Source organism: Polypterus senegalus, chromosome 18 (assembly GCF_016835505.1).
Source record: "Polypterus senegalus isolate Bchr_013 chromosome 18, ASM1683550v1, whole genome shotgun sequence".
NCBI lineage: Eukaryota > Metazoa > Chordata > Cladistia > Polypteriformes > Polypteridae > Polypterus > Polypterus senegalus.
The window spans coordinates 74,330,678-74,342,807 of record NC_053171.1 but is presented as its reverse complement, the minus strand read 5'-3'; the positions used below and the strand labels follow the sequence as shown (position 1 = coordinate 74,342,807).

The window sequence follows — 12,130 nt, the reverse complement described above, 5'->3', positions numbered from 1 at the left end:
CCACACAACTAATGTTGTATTCTTGTTGGCAGTAAAAACGAAATCACAACACTTTGAATAGCCAAAAATGCATTCAAAAAAATCTTCAGCAATTTAATGCTTTAAAGTACCATTCCAGCACTTATGCTTTTTTTATAGCAGTTGGAAAGAGTAGGAAATTGAAAGTTATAAATAGAGAAGCAAGCTTGTATGCGCATCAATTTGTTAAAAAGCATGTTGCATAAAATAGTCAAGTGTGAATCATATTGCATTTGTTTATTAGTTTAATTCAAAATGATCCTGTAACCATACTATATAATCAACTAGGTGTAGAGCATTTGCCTCATGTCCTTGTATTGAACATGAAATGAATGAAGTGAGTACTGCATGCATTTGCCATCTATATATTTTAAAGGATAAGTTCTGTATTTTTCAAGTCAGTTATTTCTTCACAGTTATGGTACAATTATGTATTTGCCGCATAAAACTTTGTTCTAAAGTGAAACTTTTTTAAATAAATATTAAAACTATATTGTCTGTTATTTCAGCTTACAAATAGGGTTTAAGGGTACAAATGTCCATAGGTGGATAAAAATCTGTAAAACTAGCCAGGTATGTCCATTTTTTTCAAGCCAAAAATGTTACTGAGTATTAATCTACATCTTTAGATTCCATACATATTACAAAAGGTTATAGACAAGTTGTTTTAAGATTATTGTAAGATTCAGTCATTTTAAAAGTATACTGGCTGTGTAGTTCACATTGCTAACTACCTTGTCCATCTTCCTCTGTGTGGATTCACCATGGAAAACCATCAGCCAGTGCCCATTATTGAATGCTGATGTGGAGATGTGAATGGCTGTGTCTTTTCTGTAGAAAACTAGACAATAATAACTGAAAAAGGCATACTTATTATCAGTTCATTCTTTCACTATACAAATACTGGACCCTATCCTTGAAAGAATTAGGCAGAAACAATCCCTGGACGAGGCACCAGGCCATCGTAATGTATGCACATACACAGGTTGCTTTAGCAATGACAGTCTGTGTATTCTGCATGTGCTTGGACTGTTAAAGGAAACTGGAGCATCTAAGGAGAAATTTGGGGAGAAAATGGACCCCATGTCAATGCAGGGCAAATACTATGAAGAGGAATAATTTATTCAAATATCTTTCTCCACTATAGGCACAATGATAATGATAAGCATAATCCATTCATCTTCCTAACCCGCTTATCCAGGGCAGAGTTTTGTGGCAGCTGAAGCCTATGCCTGCGATCACAGAACATAACCCTGGGACACCAGTCCATCACAGGGCACGCGCGTGCAAATGCAAACTTTGGCCACTTTAGCAGTACCTGATCACTATTATATTATTTAAGCAGTATGTGTCTTTTGTTACAAACTATGGCAGAGCATAACCACAGCAGAGGAAGAATTGCAGAAGCAAAAGCAGGATTATAAGTTAAATATAGGTTGGTGTTGAGAGTTTTTTGGGTTGTTGTAACTCTACCCATGTCAAAGGCTATGTGCATACAATAATCAGGAAATATATTCTTACCTGAAGAAAATTAGTTCAAAAACTCTGTGATAAAATTATGAGTAATCCTTCTGATAACGAAAGGAAACTAGAAATAATAAACTAGGAAGGCATGTTTTCTTAAATCAAAACCTTTTTGTTTCAGATAGCCGTGTTCAAATTCACCTATGGACTTAATGTATTTTTATGTCCAATTATAAGCTTCAAGAACAGAAAACTTATTTTTAAAAATAATTCACGTTATAACCCAATTTTATGTGTCAAATTAATATATACCATGCTAATGAAGAGATAACTGTTAAAAAAAAAGAAAATACAGAATTTGTACTTTTAAACTTTATTTTATGATTTTTGAATTGTAATATAATACCAAGCCCTTTTTATTAAACATTTCTATTCAGAACTGTTAAAATATATTTGATTTCTTTCAGTCATTTGCACTTTAATATCGCTAAATAACATACATGCATATGCAGCATGTAATGTTAGTGATGATGGAGTACAGAAGAAACATTAACTGCTTTACAGAGAAACCAGTAACATATGTAAGCTACTCGGTGTCTTCTCAGTTTCAAATACTGTACATGTTACTATGTAAATACACACACAATGTATTAGTAATCTTATCTATGTCATTATTGTATGTCATTGTACTCTTATTTTTATGTACTTCATCACGTTTAAGTTAAGAACACCATAAATGTTTTAATGTACAAAGTAGTTAAAAAAATAATGCAATTCAAAATGTACATGCCAATATATTTTTTTTTATATATATATTTATTACACCTAACTTTGCACATTCCTATATATCTGTCATTAGTTTGCTCTAATAAAGTGTTTCATTTTACTCTCCCATTTAGGTGATTAATGGACTAATGCAGCGACCAGACTGGCAGGAGGCAATCCGAATACCGATGGGAGTACTGCCCTGTGGGTCTGGCAATGCACTTGCTGGTGCACTAAATCATCATGCAGGGTACCTAATCAACTACCACATTGATTTTTTTTAATTATGTAGTTGACTGAATTGTACCAAATGAGTTTGCCAGTCATATCCCTTTACAAAATGCAGTGCAGTTTCACAATCCTCAGGCTTATATAGCCATTAGTATGTTTATCTCCTTTCAGGATGCTTTTTGCATTTATTTAATATAGGTATGAGCACACACAGAGCGTCAGTCAACACAATCTTCCAGTAACAATTTCTTTTAGGCTTTTTTTTTTTTTTACTTAACAGTGGCCACAGGAACTAGCATGTATTTAGTGAGTAATTCAGTGGCAGTCCTTGGATGGCATCTAGTCAATTTAGTGCCACCTTAGATAGCCACAGGTCCTCCAGCTTATAGAGAAAGTATGGGGGTAAAAAAAAAAACTTCACACTGTTCCAGTGTGGTGCTGAGGTGTCGCCCACTGTACTTGGGAACGTCATGTGGTGGTTGCAGCAACGTGCTATCAGTGCTCCCAACATTAGATACCCTACTGAAGAACACAACTGGGATTGGAGTCCAGGTACCTTTTTGTTATGCACAGTACAGCTTTAGTAAACTTGTAAGGTACCATAACCTAGATAGCATTTGTAGAAGTGTACCTATACCCCTGTCAGCCCCTAAATATATAAGTAGTATTCTGTGCCCACAGTTAAAAGGAAGTCCCTAGTTAATCTCTTAACACTGTAGCTTCAATATGACCAAGTTTCAAATAATATTGCTGTGATCAAGCTTTATAAAAGATTCTAACTCTTTCTTTTTTTTCCCTCATATTTGTTTAGATTTGAAATGTGTTTACGTGATGCTCTCCTAATGAACTGTTGCTTTTTGCTCTGCCGTGGGTCTCCAAGCCCTATGGACCTTGTATCTGTGACCATGACATCTCCAGAGACAGAGCAGCTAAAAACAAAGAATCATCAAGAGAAGAGGTCAAAGCCTGCTACAGGGAGTCAGCAAAGGCTTTTTTCTTTCTTGTCAGTTGCTTGGGGATTTGTGTCTGATGTAGATATTGAGAGTGAAAGATACAGGGGTCTTGGTTCTGCTCGTTTTACCCTTGGAACTCTGGTGAGGCTGGCCTCCCTAAGATCTTATAAAGGTCGTTTATCTTATTTGCCCCAGGCTGTAGCCTCCCTCTCAATAACTAGACCTCTACAGCCACAGCTGCCTCCTCGTCGACCTCTTTCCCGCAGCATTACTGAGGGCTTAGGTGGATTTAGTCGGACACTGCTACACCGCACAGTGTCTGATATGGGCCTAAGTGAGGAACGCAGTCTAATGAAGAGGAACACCCTTTCTATCCTTCCAGTCACACCTGATGACACAGAAGGGGTTGCACCAGAGACAGGTGTGGGAGTTTTTCGGAAGACACCATCAACTTTGAAATCTGTTATGTCTCAAGAAACTATAGAAACAACATCATCTGCACATAGAATTAGTGAAAAGGGGGAATCCAGCACTTTACCGAAGAGTATATCAAATCATTCCGGAAAGCTTTTGAACTTGGATGGAGGTGCAAAGCTAAATGCTCCAGATTCAATGGACAGCCTCAACAGTACTCCTTGTCTATCTTCCCCTTCTCAAGATTCTGGTTGTTGTACTCCAAACCTCCTTTCTCCATCCTGTTCCACAGCTCCACCTGTTCCAGGTCCATCGCCATCTTCTTCCCAGAATCATCTAAGCACAGCATTCACTTTTGACCTTTCTGGGCCAAGAGGCTTTGAGCCTTTGGAGAACATAAATGGTGCAGAAAACATGGAAAGCATCCAAAAGCACTGTAGAGAGAACCAGACTTGTATAAACAATTTTACAAGTTTTGGACCTTCAGATTACCTACTGCCTCCACTTGACCAGCCACTACCCAGAAACTGGGTAACACATGAGGATGAATTTGTACTAGTCCTGGCAATGTATCAGTCTCATCTTGGTGCTGACCTGTTTGCTGCTCCACAAGCCCATTTCAGTGACGGCACTATTCACCTTAGCTTTGTTCGGGCAGGCATCTCTAGAGGAGCAATGCTAAGGCTTTTTTTGGCCATGGAGAGAGGCACTCATCTGGAGATGGATAGTCCTTATGTTACTCATATTCAGACTCGAGCATTCCGTCTAGAGCCACTGTCACAGAAAGGCACATTGACTGTTGATGGAGAACTTGTGCCCTATGGACCACTCCAGGCTCAGGTTTGTTCTTTTAAATAGTTGATGCTGTTTTTGCCTTTATCAAAACTCTTATGTTTGTACTTTATCAATACACCTTTGCTAATATGTAGCCAGTTTTTAATCAATGTAGAGTTTTTTGGGGTGTTAATTATCCAGTGTTGTCATAGGATCCCAGGAATCTAGTATCAAATATCAGTCTGATCACGGTCAGTGTGAAGCTAGCAAGACCATGTTCAGGTTAGGGTTGTATGGAATTCCCCATTTTTAAAACAGTACTGTTTTGGAGTGTAAAAGTGCTCAAGAAAGGCACTATAAAGTTCTTTTTATTTTGGTGAACAAGTTAACACTGGAAATGCCTTAATTATTAGCCTTGATTTACACGTAAAACCCATGACCTCCATCCCATTATCACTTATTTCTCAAGCACATAAATCAAGTAAAGCAATATAGCCAAGGCTGGCAGCCTTTGCTTCAAAAAAGAGCAAGCAAAAATACCTTTACAGAGGCCAAGGGATTGTTGCCCCTAGGCACTTCCCCTGAAAGGACTAAACTAATCAAACAAAGCAATATAGGCTGGTGACCTCAGTTTACCTTTATCAAGGTCCAGAGAGATGCCTGTTTTCATCTGCTGTCTCATTGTTACCTCTGATAGGGCTGCACGAATCAAACAAAGCAATAGAGGCTGGCAGCTTTAGTTTCAAAAGCTTAGCAGGGTTTAGAAGTTGGCTACTTTCTTACCCCTGAGAGGTCTGCTCAATTCTAACCGATTGAGCATGGATTGCACCTGAACTGAAATAAAAGACATACTCCAGCAAGGTCTGATGCTACATTTGAAAGAGCTAAGCAAATTATGAATCACTCAAACAAGCACACTAGGGACAGATGATATCAATAAGCAAGTGAGAAAATATTCAGTCTTTAATCATTACTTATGTATGTTTGTTTGTAGAGACACCAGGCATTAAATACTAGAGGTCAAAACTAGAAAGAAGAAATCCGAATTGAATGATTCAAATCAGTGTCTGAAACAGTAAGCTTTGCCTCAGTATAACCAGAAGAGAGAGGTCCGAGTAATTTAAAGAGTCTATTCTTTTTAATCCAACTAAGGCACTCCTTAAAAAGATGCAACATAATGAATCAGGCTTGGTCTCTTTGCATTTTCATTTTGTAGGTGGCATTGCACTATTCTTCATAGGCAGAATGTTTATTTTCAGTGCATTTTCATAATTTGCCTTTTCGTAGCAGGTATGGTGTTTACATAATAAAAACCTGCGTCATCTCTCCATTTTGAAAGCAGGAACGTTTTCTGTCTCGTGTCTGTCCCTCTCCACAGCTGAAAATACACTCACCTAAAGGATTATTAGGAACACCTGTTCAATTTCTCATTAATGCAATTATCTAATCAACCAATCACATGGCAGTTGCTTCAATGCATTTAGGGGTGTGGTCCTGGTCAAGACAATCTCCTGAACTCCAAACTGAATGTTAGAATGGGAAAGAAAGGTGATTTAAGCAATTTTGAGCGTGGCATGGTTGTTGGTGCCAGACGGGCCGGTCTGAGTATTTCACAATCTGCTCAGTTACTGGGATTTTCATGCACAACCATTTCTAGGGTTTACAAAGAATGGTGTGAAAAGGGAAAACCATCCAGTATGCGGCAGTCCTGTGGGCGAAAATGCCTTGTTGATGCTAGAGGTCAGAGGAGAATGGGCCGACTGATTCAAGCTGATAGAAGAGCAACTTTGACTGAAATAACTACTCGTTACAACCGAGGTATGCAGCAAAGCATTTGTGAAGCCACAACACGCACAACCTTGAGGCGGATGGGCTACAACAGCAGAAGACCCCACCGGGTACCACTCATCTCCACTTCAAATAGGAAAAAGAGGCTACAATTTGCACGAGCTCACCAAAATTGGACAGTTGAAGACGGGAAAAATGTTGCCTGGTCTGATGAGTCTCGATTTCTGTTGAGACATTCAAATGGTAGAGTCAGAATTTGGTGTAAACAGAATGAGAACATGGATCCATCATGCCTTGTTACCACTGTGCAGGCTGGTGGTGGTGGTGTAATGGGCACACTTTAGGCCCCTTAGTGCCAATTGGGCATCGTTTAAATGCCACGGGCTACCTGAGCATTGTTTCTGACAATGTCCATCCCTTCATGACCACCATGTACCCATCCTCTGATGGCTACTTCCAGCAGGATAATGCACCATGTCACAAAGCTTGAATCATTTCAAATTGGTTTCTTGAACATGACAATGAGTTCACTGTACTAAAATGGCCCCCACAGTCATCAGATATTAACCCAACAGAGCATCTTTGGGATGTGGTGGAACGGGAGCTTCGTGCCCTGGATGTGCATCCCACAAATCTCCATCAACTGCAAGATGCTATCCTATCAATATGGGCCAACATTTCTAAAGAATGCTTTCAGCACCTTGTTGAATCAAAGCCATGTAGAATTAAGGCAGTTCTGAAGGCGAAAGGGGGTCAAACACCGTATTAGTATGGTGTTCCTAATAATCCTTTAGGTGAGTGTATATCTAAGTCAAACCAGTAGGTGCTATCTTTTATTCCATGGCTTAATGACTATTTTAATAACTGACATTAGCCAAAGAAAATAGATAATTGAGAATTTACCCTTTGCCTTGTTCGTGTGTTAACTTGAAGTTACTTTAAGCTATTCATGAGGTACAAGGTAAACAACAAAGTCTCCGAAAGCCCCCATTTCGCATTTTTACAGACATATACACAATGGTTAGCTTATCTAAACTTAAATATAACAGCTTTGTTCCTAACTTTCTTACTAATTTCTGCTGTACACTTTCATATTTCTCCAGTAGTTCTCTATACTATTAGCATGCCTATACGCATCCCAGATTTTAATTCTGTGTTAAAATACATTTTTATTTTTTTAGTTGATGGTTCAAAAGATTAACACAATTAGTAAAGTTATCTCATACGCGGCCCACACTGCCTTCTAAAACTTTTACTTTCTCACAAGCCCCTTGTACTGTATACTTGTCTTCATTCACCTGTTTCTGCTCCCCCCTCCCCTGGCTGTCCCTAACCATATGAAATCATCATTGAGCTAAATCACCTGCTTGTCAGCACTTCTTGTCCTGCGCTCTTATCCTCTGCCTGCATTTTACTCCATAAATGTTTGCTAAACTCTTGGTTAAATGCACACAATATTAAAAGCAATGTTAGGTTTTCATTACAAACCCTATAGTATAGTTATACTCTTGGTCACACAGCTTATTCATGTAAAAGCTACATCAAATCTAAAATACACAAGTTAAATAGTATGAGTCTTAATTAAAAAGCTAAAAAAAATCAAATTTCCAAACCCCATTACAAGTACTGTAGCAGCATTTCAGGATTTGCAGTACTGGAAGTAAATTCCAGCTTTTCACTCAACCAAACCCAGCACACCACCCTTGGTATAGCAGAGTGCAAAAAGGTGCTTCGACATGCTGTAGACTTCCCAAAACCACAAGCATTGCGTGATTGAGACTTCACAGCCAACCCCTAATTGCTTTGATGTAAACTTTGAGCTATGTTGAGGGAAGTGGTGCTTATTGTGACTTCATGGATGACACCACCCACAACCCCCAAAGTCCGTGTTTCTTATTCCTTGGACATGAGCTTTATAATGTCAACAGTGAAGTGATGCATAGTGTGACGCGATGGTGTATCACACCAGGGAGGCACACAACTGGGCAGATCACCAGGGAGGCTGGAGTAAGATGAGGCAGTTTTGGAGTTCTCCATGACTTGCTTTGGAACCATTTTGGTACCAAGGTCCGAAAGCTGGTTTCTATACTGAATATATAGTTTTAGTACTGATCCATCACAAGTCCAGGTAGGATTTCTTTGGTTAACCCAGTTCCTCTCACATGCCAAAGATGTGTGTTAGGTGAACAGTTCTGTGGTGGCTTGGTATGAGTATGAGTATACAGTATATGTGAGTGTGCTGTGCGATAGAATAATGTACAGAAGAGGATTGGCCTCTGTCTGAATTATAGAAGGCAGATTCACTAACTAACTAGATAGATAGATAGATAGATGTGTTTGTCATTGACCGGAAACTTCTAAACCTTTCTGTCATAAACATTGTTTCTCAATTTTCAGCATGCATGACCTCAGTGTGTATGTTTTTAAAATTTATTTTAAAAATTCTTTAGTTTGAAATTGTGTTTGGTCTCCTTGTTTAAAAGGATAGCTTGTTCTTGCTCTTTAAGTCAGATATATCATTGATTATATATTTAGAAGATTTAGATCTTCACAACTCAAAAGCAAATGATGAGCGGTTCTAAATAGAAAAACAACATGATTTACTAAGGATCACTTTTAATGTCGATTCAGTGCATGTGTGCTCATTTGAACAGGCTACTGAAGGTATATATTTCTCAAAATGGTTAAGCTCATAATTTTGCAAAAGGAATATGCTTTGTTGTCTGACAGAATAAAATATGTAGAATCATTAATTTCATAATAAAGAAATATAAAAAATAAATAAGTAATAAAATGTTTCAAAACATTTAGGACTTGAGTGAAAATCTGATGATGTTTTAGGTCATATTTATGTAGAAATATAGAAAATTCTAAAGGTTTCACAAGCTTTCAAGCACAACTGTATAATGGGATTGTGGTGGATGTTATAATTGGCTGTTTTATTAATCTGCTTCTGCATGATTGTATTTATTTTAATGCTTCTTTGTATGGCACTTTGGCACAACCTCTGTTGTTTCAGTTGTGCTTTTATAAATAAATAATCTAATATGCAAGTAGGGCTTTGGCCATTTAAGGTTTTATATGTTAAAAGGAGGATTTTGAAATCTTCCCTAAACTTAACAGAGAGTCAGTGTAAGGACTTAAGAACTGGAGTTGTGTACAGTATTTGTACTTTCTTGTTTATGTAATAATTCTTGCAGCAGCATTTTGAATTAACCGAAAGCTGTACAAAGAACAATTTTACCAGCCTCTGAATAACATGCTGCAGTAATCATTCCTCTTAGAAATAAATGCATGAATTAATTTCTCAGTATCCTGCATATTTAGAAAACACCTTAATTGTCAAACATTTTTAAGATGGGACAAAACATGTTTTGGATAGTTTAGCAATGCTGAGTTACATAATGACAAAATGTTGCTGCGATTATCATCATTCCCTCCAGTAATTAACATTTATGTTTTATTTGTGTTCAAAGACAAGTAGTTTTCATCCATCCACCCACTCCCTTAACTCACTAACATATCTAATTAAGAACAACATCTGAGAAATGTCCTTTGGCCTAAAAGAAAGGTATTAGACTGGGTATCACCTGTGTACAAATGAAAATTAACATGTTTTCTAATGATATTTCCAAGTGGAAGCATTTAAAGTGAAAACAGTAAAATTCCCAGTACTGAGTCATGTAGGACACCATATCTCACTTCTGTCTGCTATGATGGAGTACTGTCAGCACAATTATGTACATACTGGAATCCATTTGATAAATAAGAATTAAACTAAGCAAAGACATTGTCCATATGCCCAATGTCAGTTTCCAGCCTGTGTAGTAAAATAGAATGATCAATGGTATCAAAAGCTATGCTTAAATCTGACAACCTAATTTCAATGGAGTTAGTTTCATGAGAGGTTAGCAGAATGTCATTTTCTCCACGTAAACAGTCCACGCAGGCGTGTTTTCTTTATTACTTTTTGTTTTTACTTTATTTCAGTTTGCATGCTTGATTTCTCTGTTTCACCCTGCACATTTTTGTCCCCTCACCAATTGACATAATGTTCTGCTGCAGTTCATACACCATTAGAAGTAACCAACATTTACCACACAAAAAACACAATAATCTCATGAGTCATTTTCAGGAAAGTAAATGTAAACAATTATGAGAAATTAACATTTTTCTACCTGCAGTAAACTTCGTACCTCTCTTTAAAAGATTGACTTCTGAAACTGAAGGTTTATGTTTCTTTTTGTGATTGCCATGTTACTAAAATTTGAAAAGCACTCCATATTTGCCCTCAGTACAGGTTCACTGTTCCTTGCTCCAAAGGTCAAACTCTACACAGTTGGTGCTAGAAGTGACCTAATGTCAGATGGTTTTGATTTTTGAATATAGCAAAATGTCTATTTTTTGGACTGCAAAATCATTTTTGTAAATGAGTCTCAGTAGTAGCATATCTATCTCAGTTTAAGTCTTTTTTTATTTAAATTTGCACAGATTTGTTGCATTACATTTAAAACACATTTTAAGATATGTCTTTAAGATTTGCATTGGGTGTGACGAGGATGGATAGGATTAGAAATGAGTACATTAGGGGGTCAGCTTAAGTTGGACGGTTGGGAGACAAAGTCAGAGAGGCGAGATTGCATTGGTTTGGATATATGCAGAGGAGAGATGCTGGGTATATTGGGAGAAGGATGTTAAGGCAAGAGGAAAAGAGGAAGGCCTAAGAGAAGGTTTATGGATGTGGTGAGAGAGGACATGCAGGTGATGGGTGTGACAGAGCAAGATGCAGAGGACAGAAAGATATGGAAGAAGATGATCCGCTGTGGCGACCCATAACGGGAGCAGCTGAAAGAAGAAGCAGAATGTGAACATTATGAGAGTGAATCTGTGCAGTATATGTCCTTTGATATTTAATTCCTAATTTTTTAATCATTTTATGTGGCACCCTCTTGAAAATCGCAATCACACTAAATGTCAGGGGGAAATGTGAATGTCATTTTTTCAAGAGACACACTGCAGCAAGGCGCTAGTCAGTTGATGGATATATTTTTTTAAATGGGGCTCAAGTACTCTTAATTGCACCTGTAAAGTTAATTTATTCCCTTGGTGAAACAGCTCATCTTCTCTAAGCTTTCAGTATTTATAAGCTGGTCAAGAGCAGTCATGCTCACCTTAAATTGTAAGGTGCATTACTTTTCCATTCAATAATAGTAATGCATCTTGTGAAAGGATTAAGGGTTTGGGTATCCTTTATATATCATGTTAAGGTTACTGGCATACAAATGTATTTGAAGTGTCCGTTCTGCATACATTTTCCCCTCTCAGAAAACACATCCACCCCCATAGATTACCCACAGGTGTGTTTCCCCACTGCTGAGATTAACCACAGTAAATTGGCATCTCTGTTACTACTGGGTGTATCCACAGATGCACCTGTGGAAAATTCTAGCTCTCTACTGTTCTTAATTCATTCTGAAACACAGTTGCCCAAATGGATTTCATGGATTGAGAACCTATATGTAAATATTTCTATTACTGGTAGTGGTTAACTACTTATTCACTTAACAATGAAGTGAAAATGACAATTGACTTTATGCCCTTGTTATAAACATTAATTCATTTGTTTTTGCTTCCAGTGGTAGCATTATTGTATAATTGTGCTTTAAATGTTTTTTAGCATAAGAAAAATGTAGTTTGCCACAAACTGTAAAATACCTAACAGG

General features: G+C 37.6%; 1 protein-coding gene across 1 annotated transcript in view; it reads left to right on the top strand.

Moving 5' to 3' along the window:
* Positions 1–12,130, top strand: part of sphk2 (sphingosine kinase 2) — a 55,535-nt gene that overhangs the window by 31,597 nt on the left and 11,808 nt on the right. The window contains exons 5-6 of the mRNA XM_039741042.1: positions 2,382–2,497; positions 3,290–4,685. Coding sequence (XP_039596976.1) covers positions 2,382–2,497; positions 3,290–4,685 — 1,512 coding nt within the window. The remainder of the gene's footprint in view (positions 1–2,381; positions 2,498–3,289; positions 4,686–12,130) is intronic.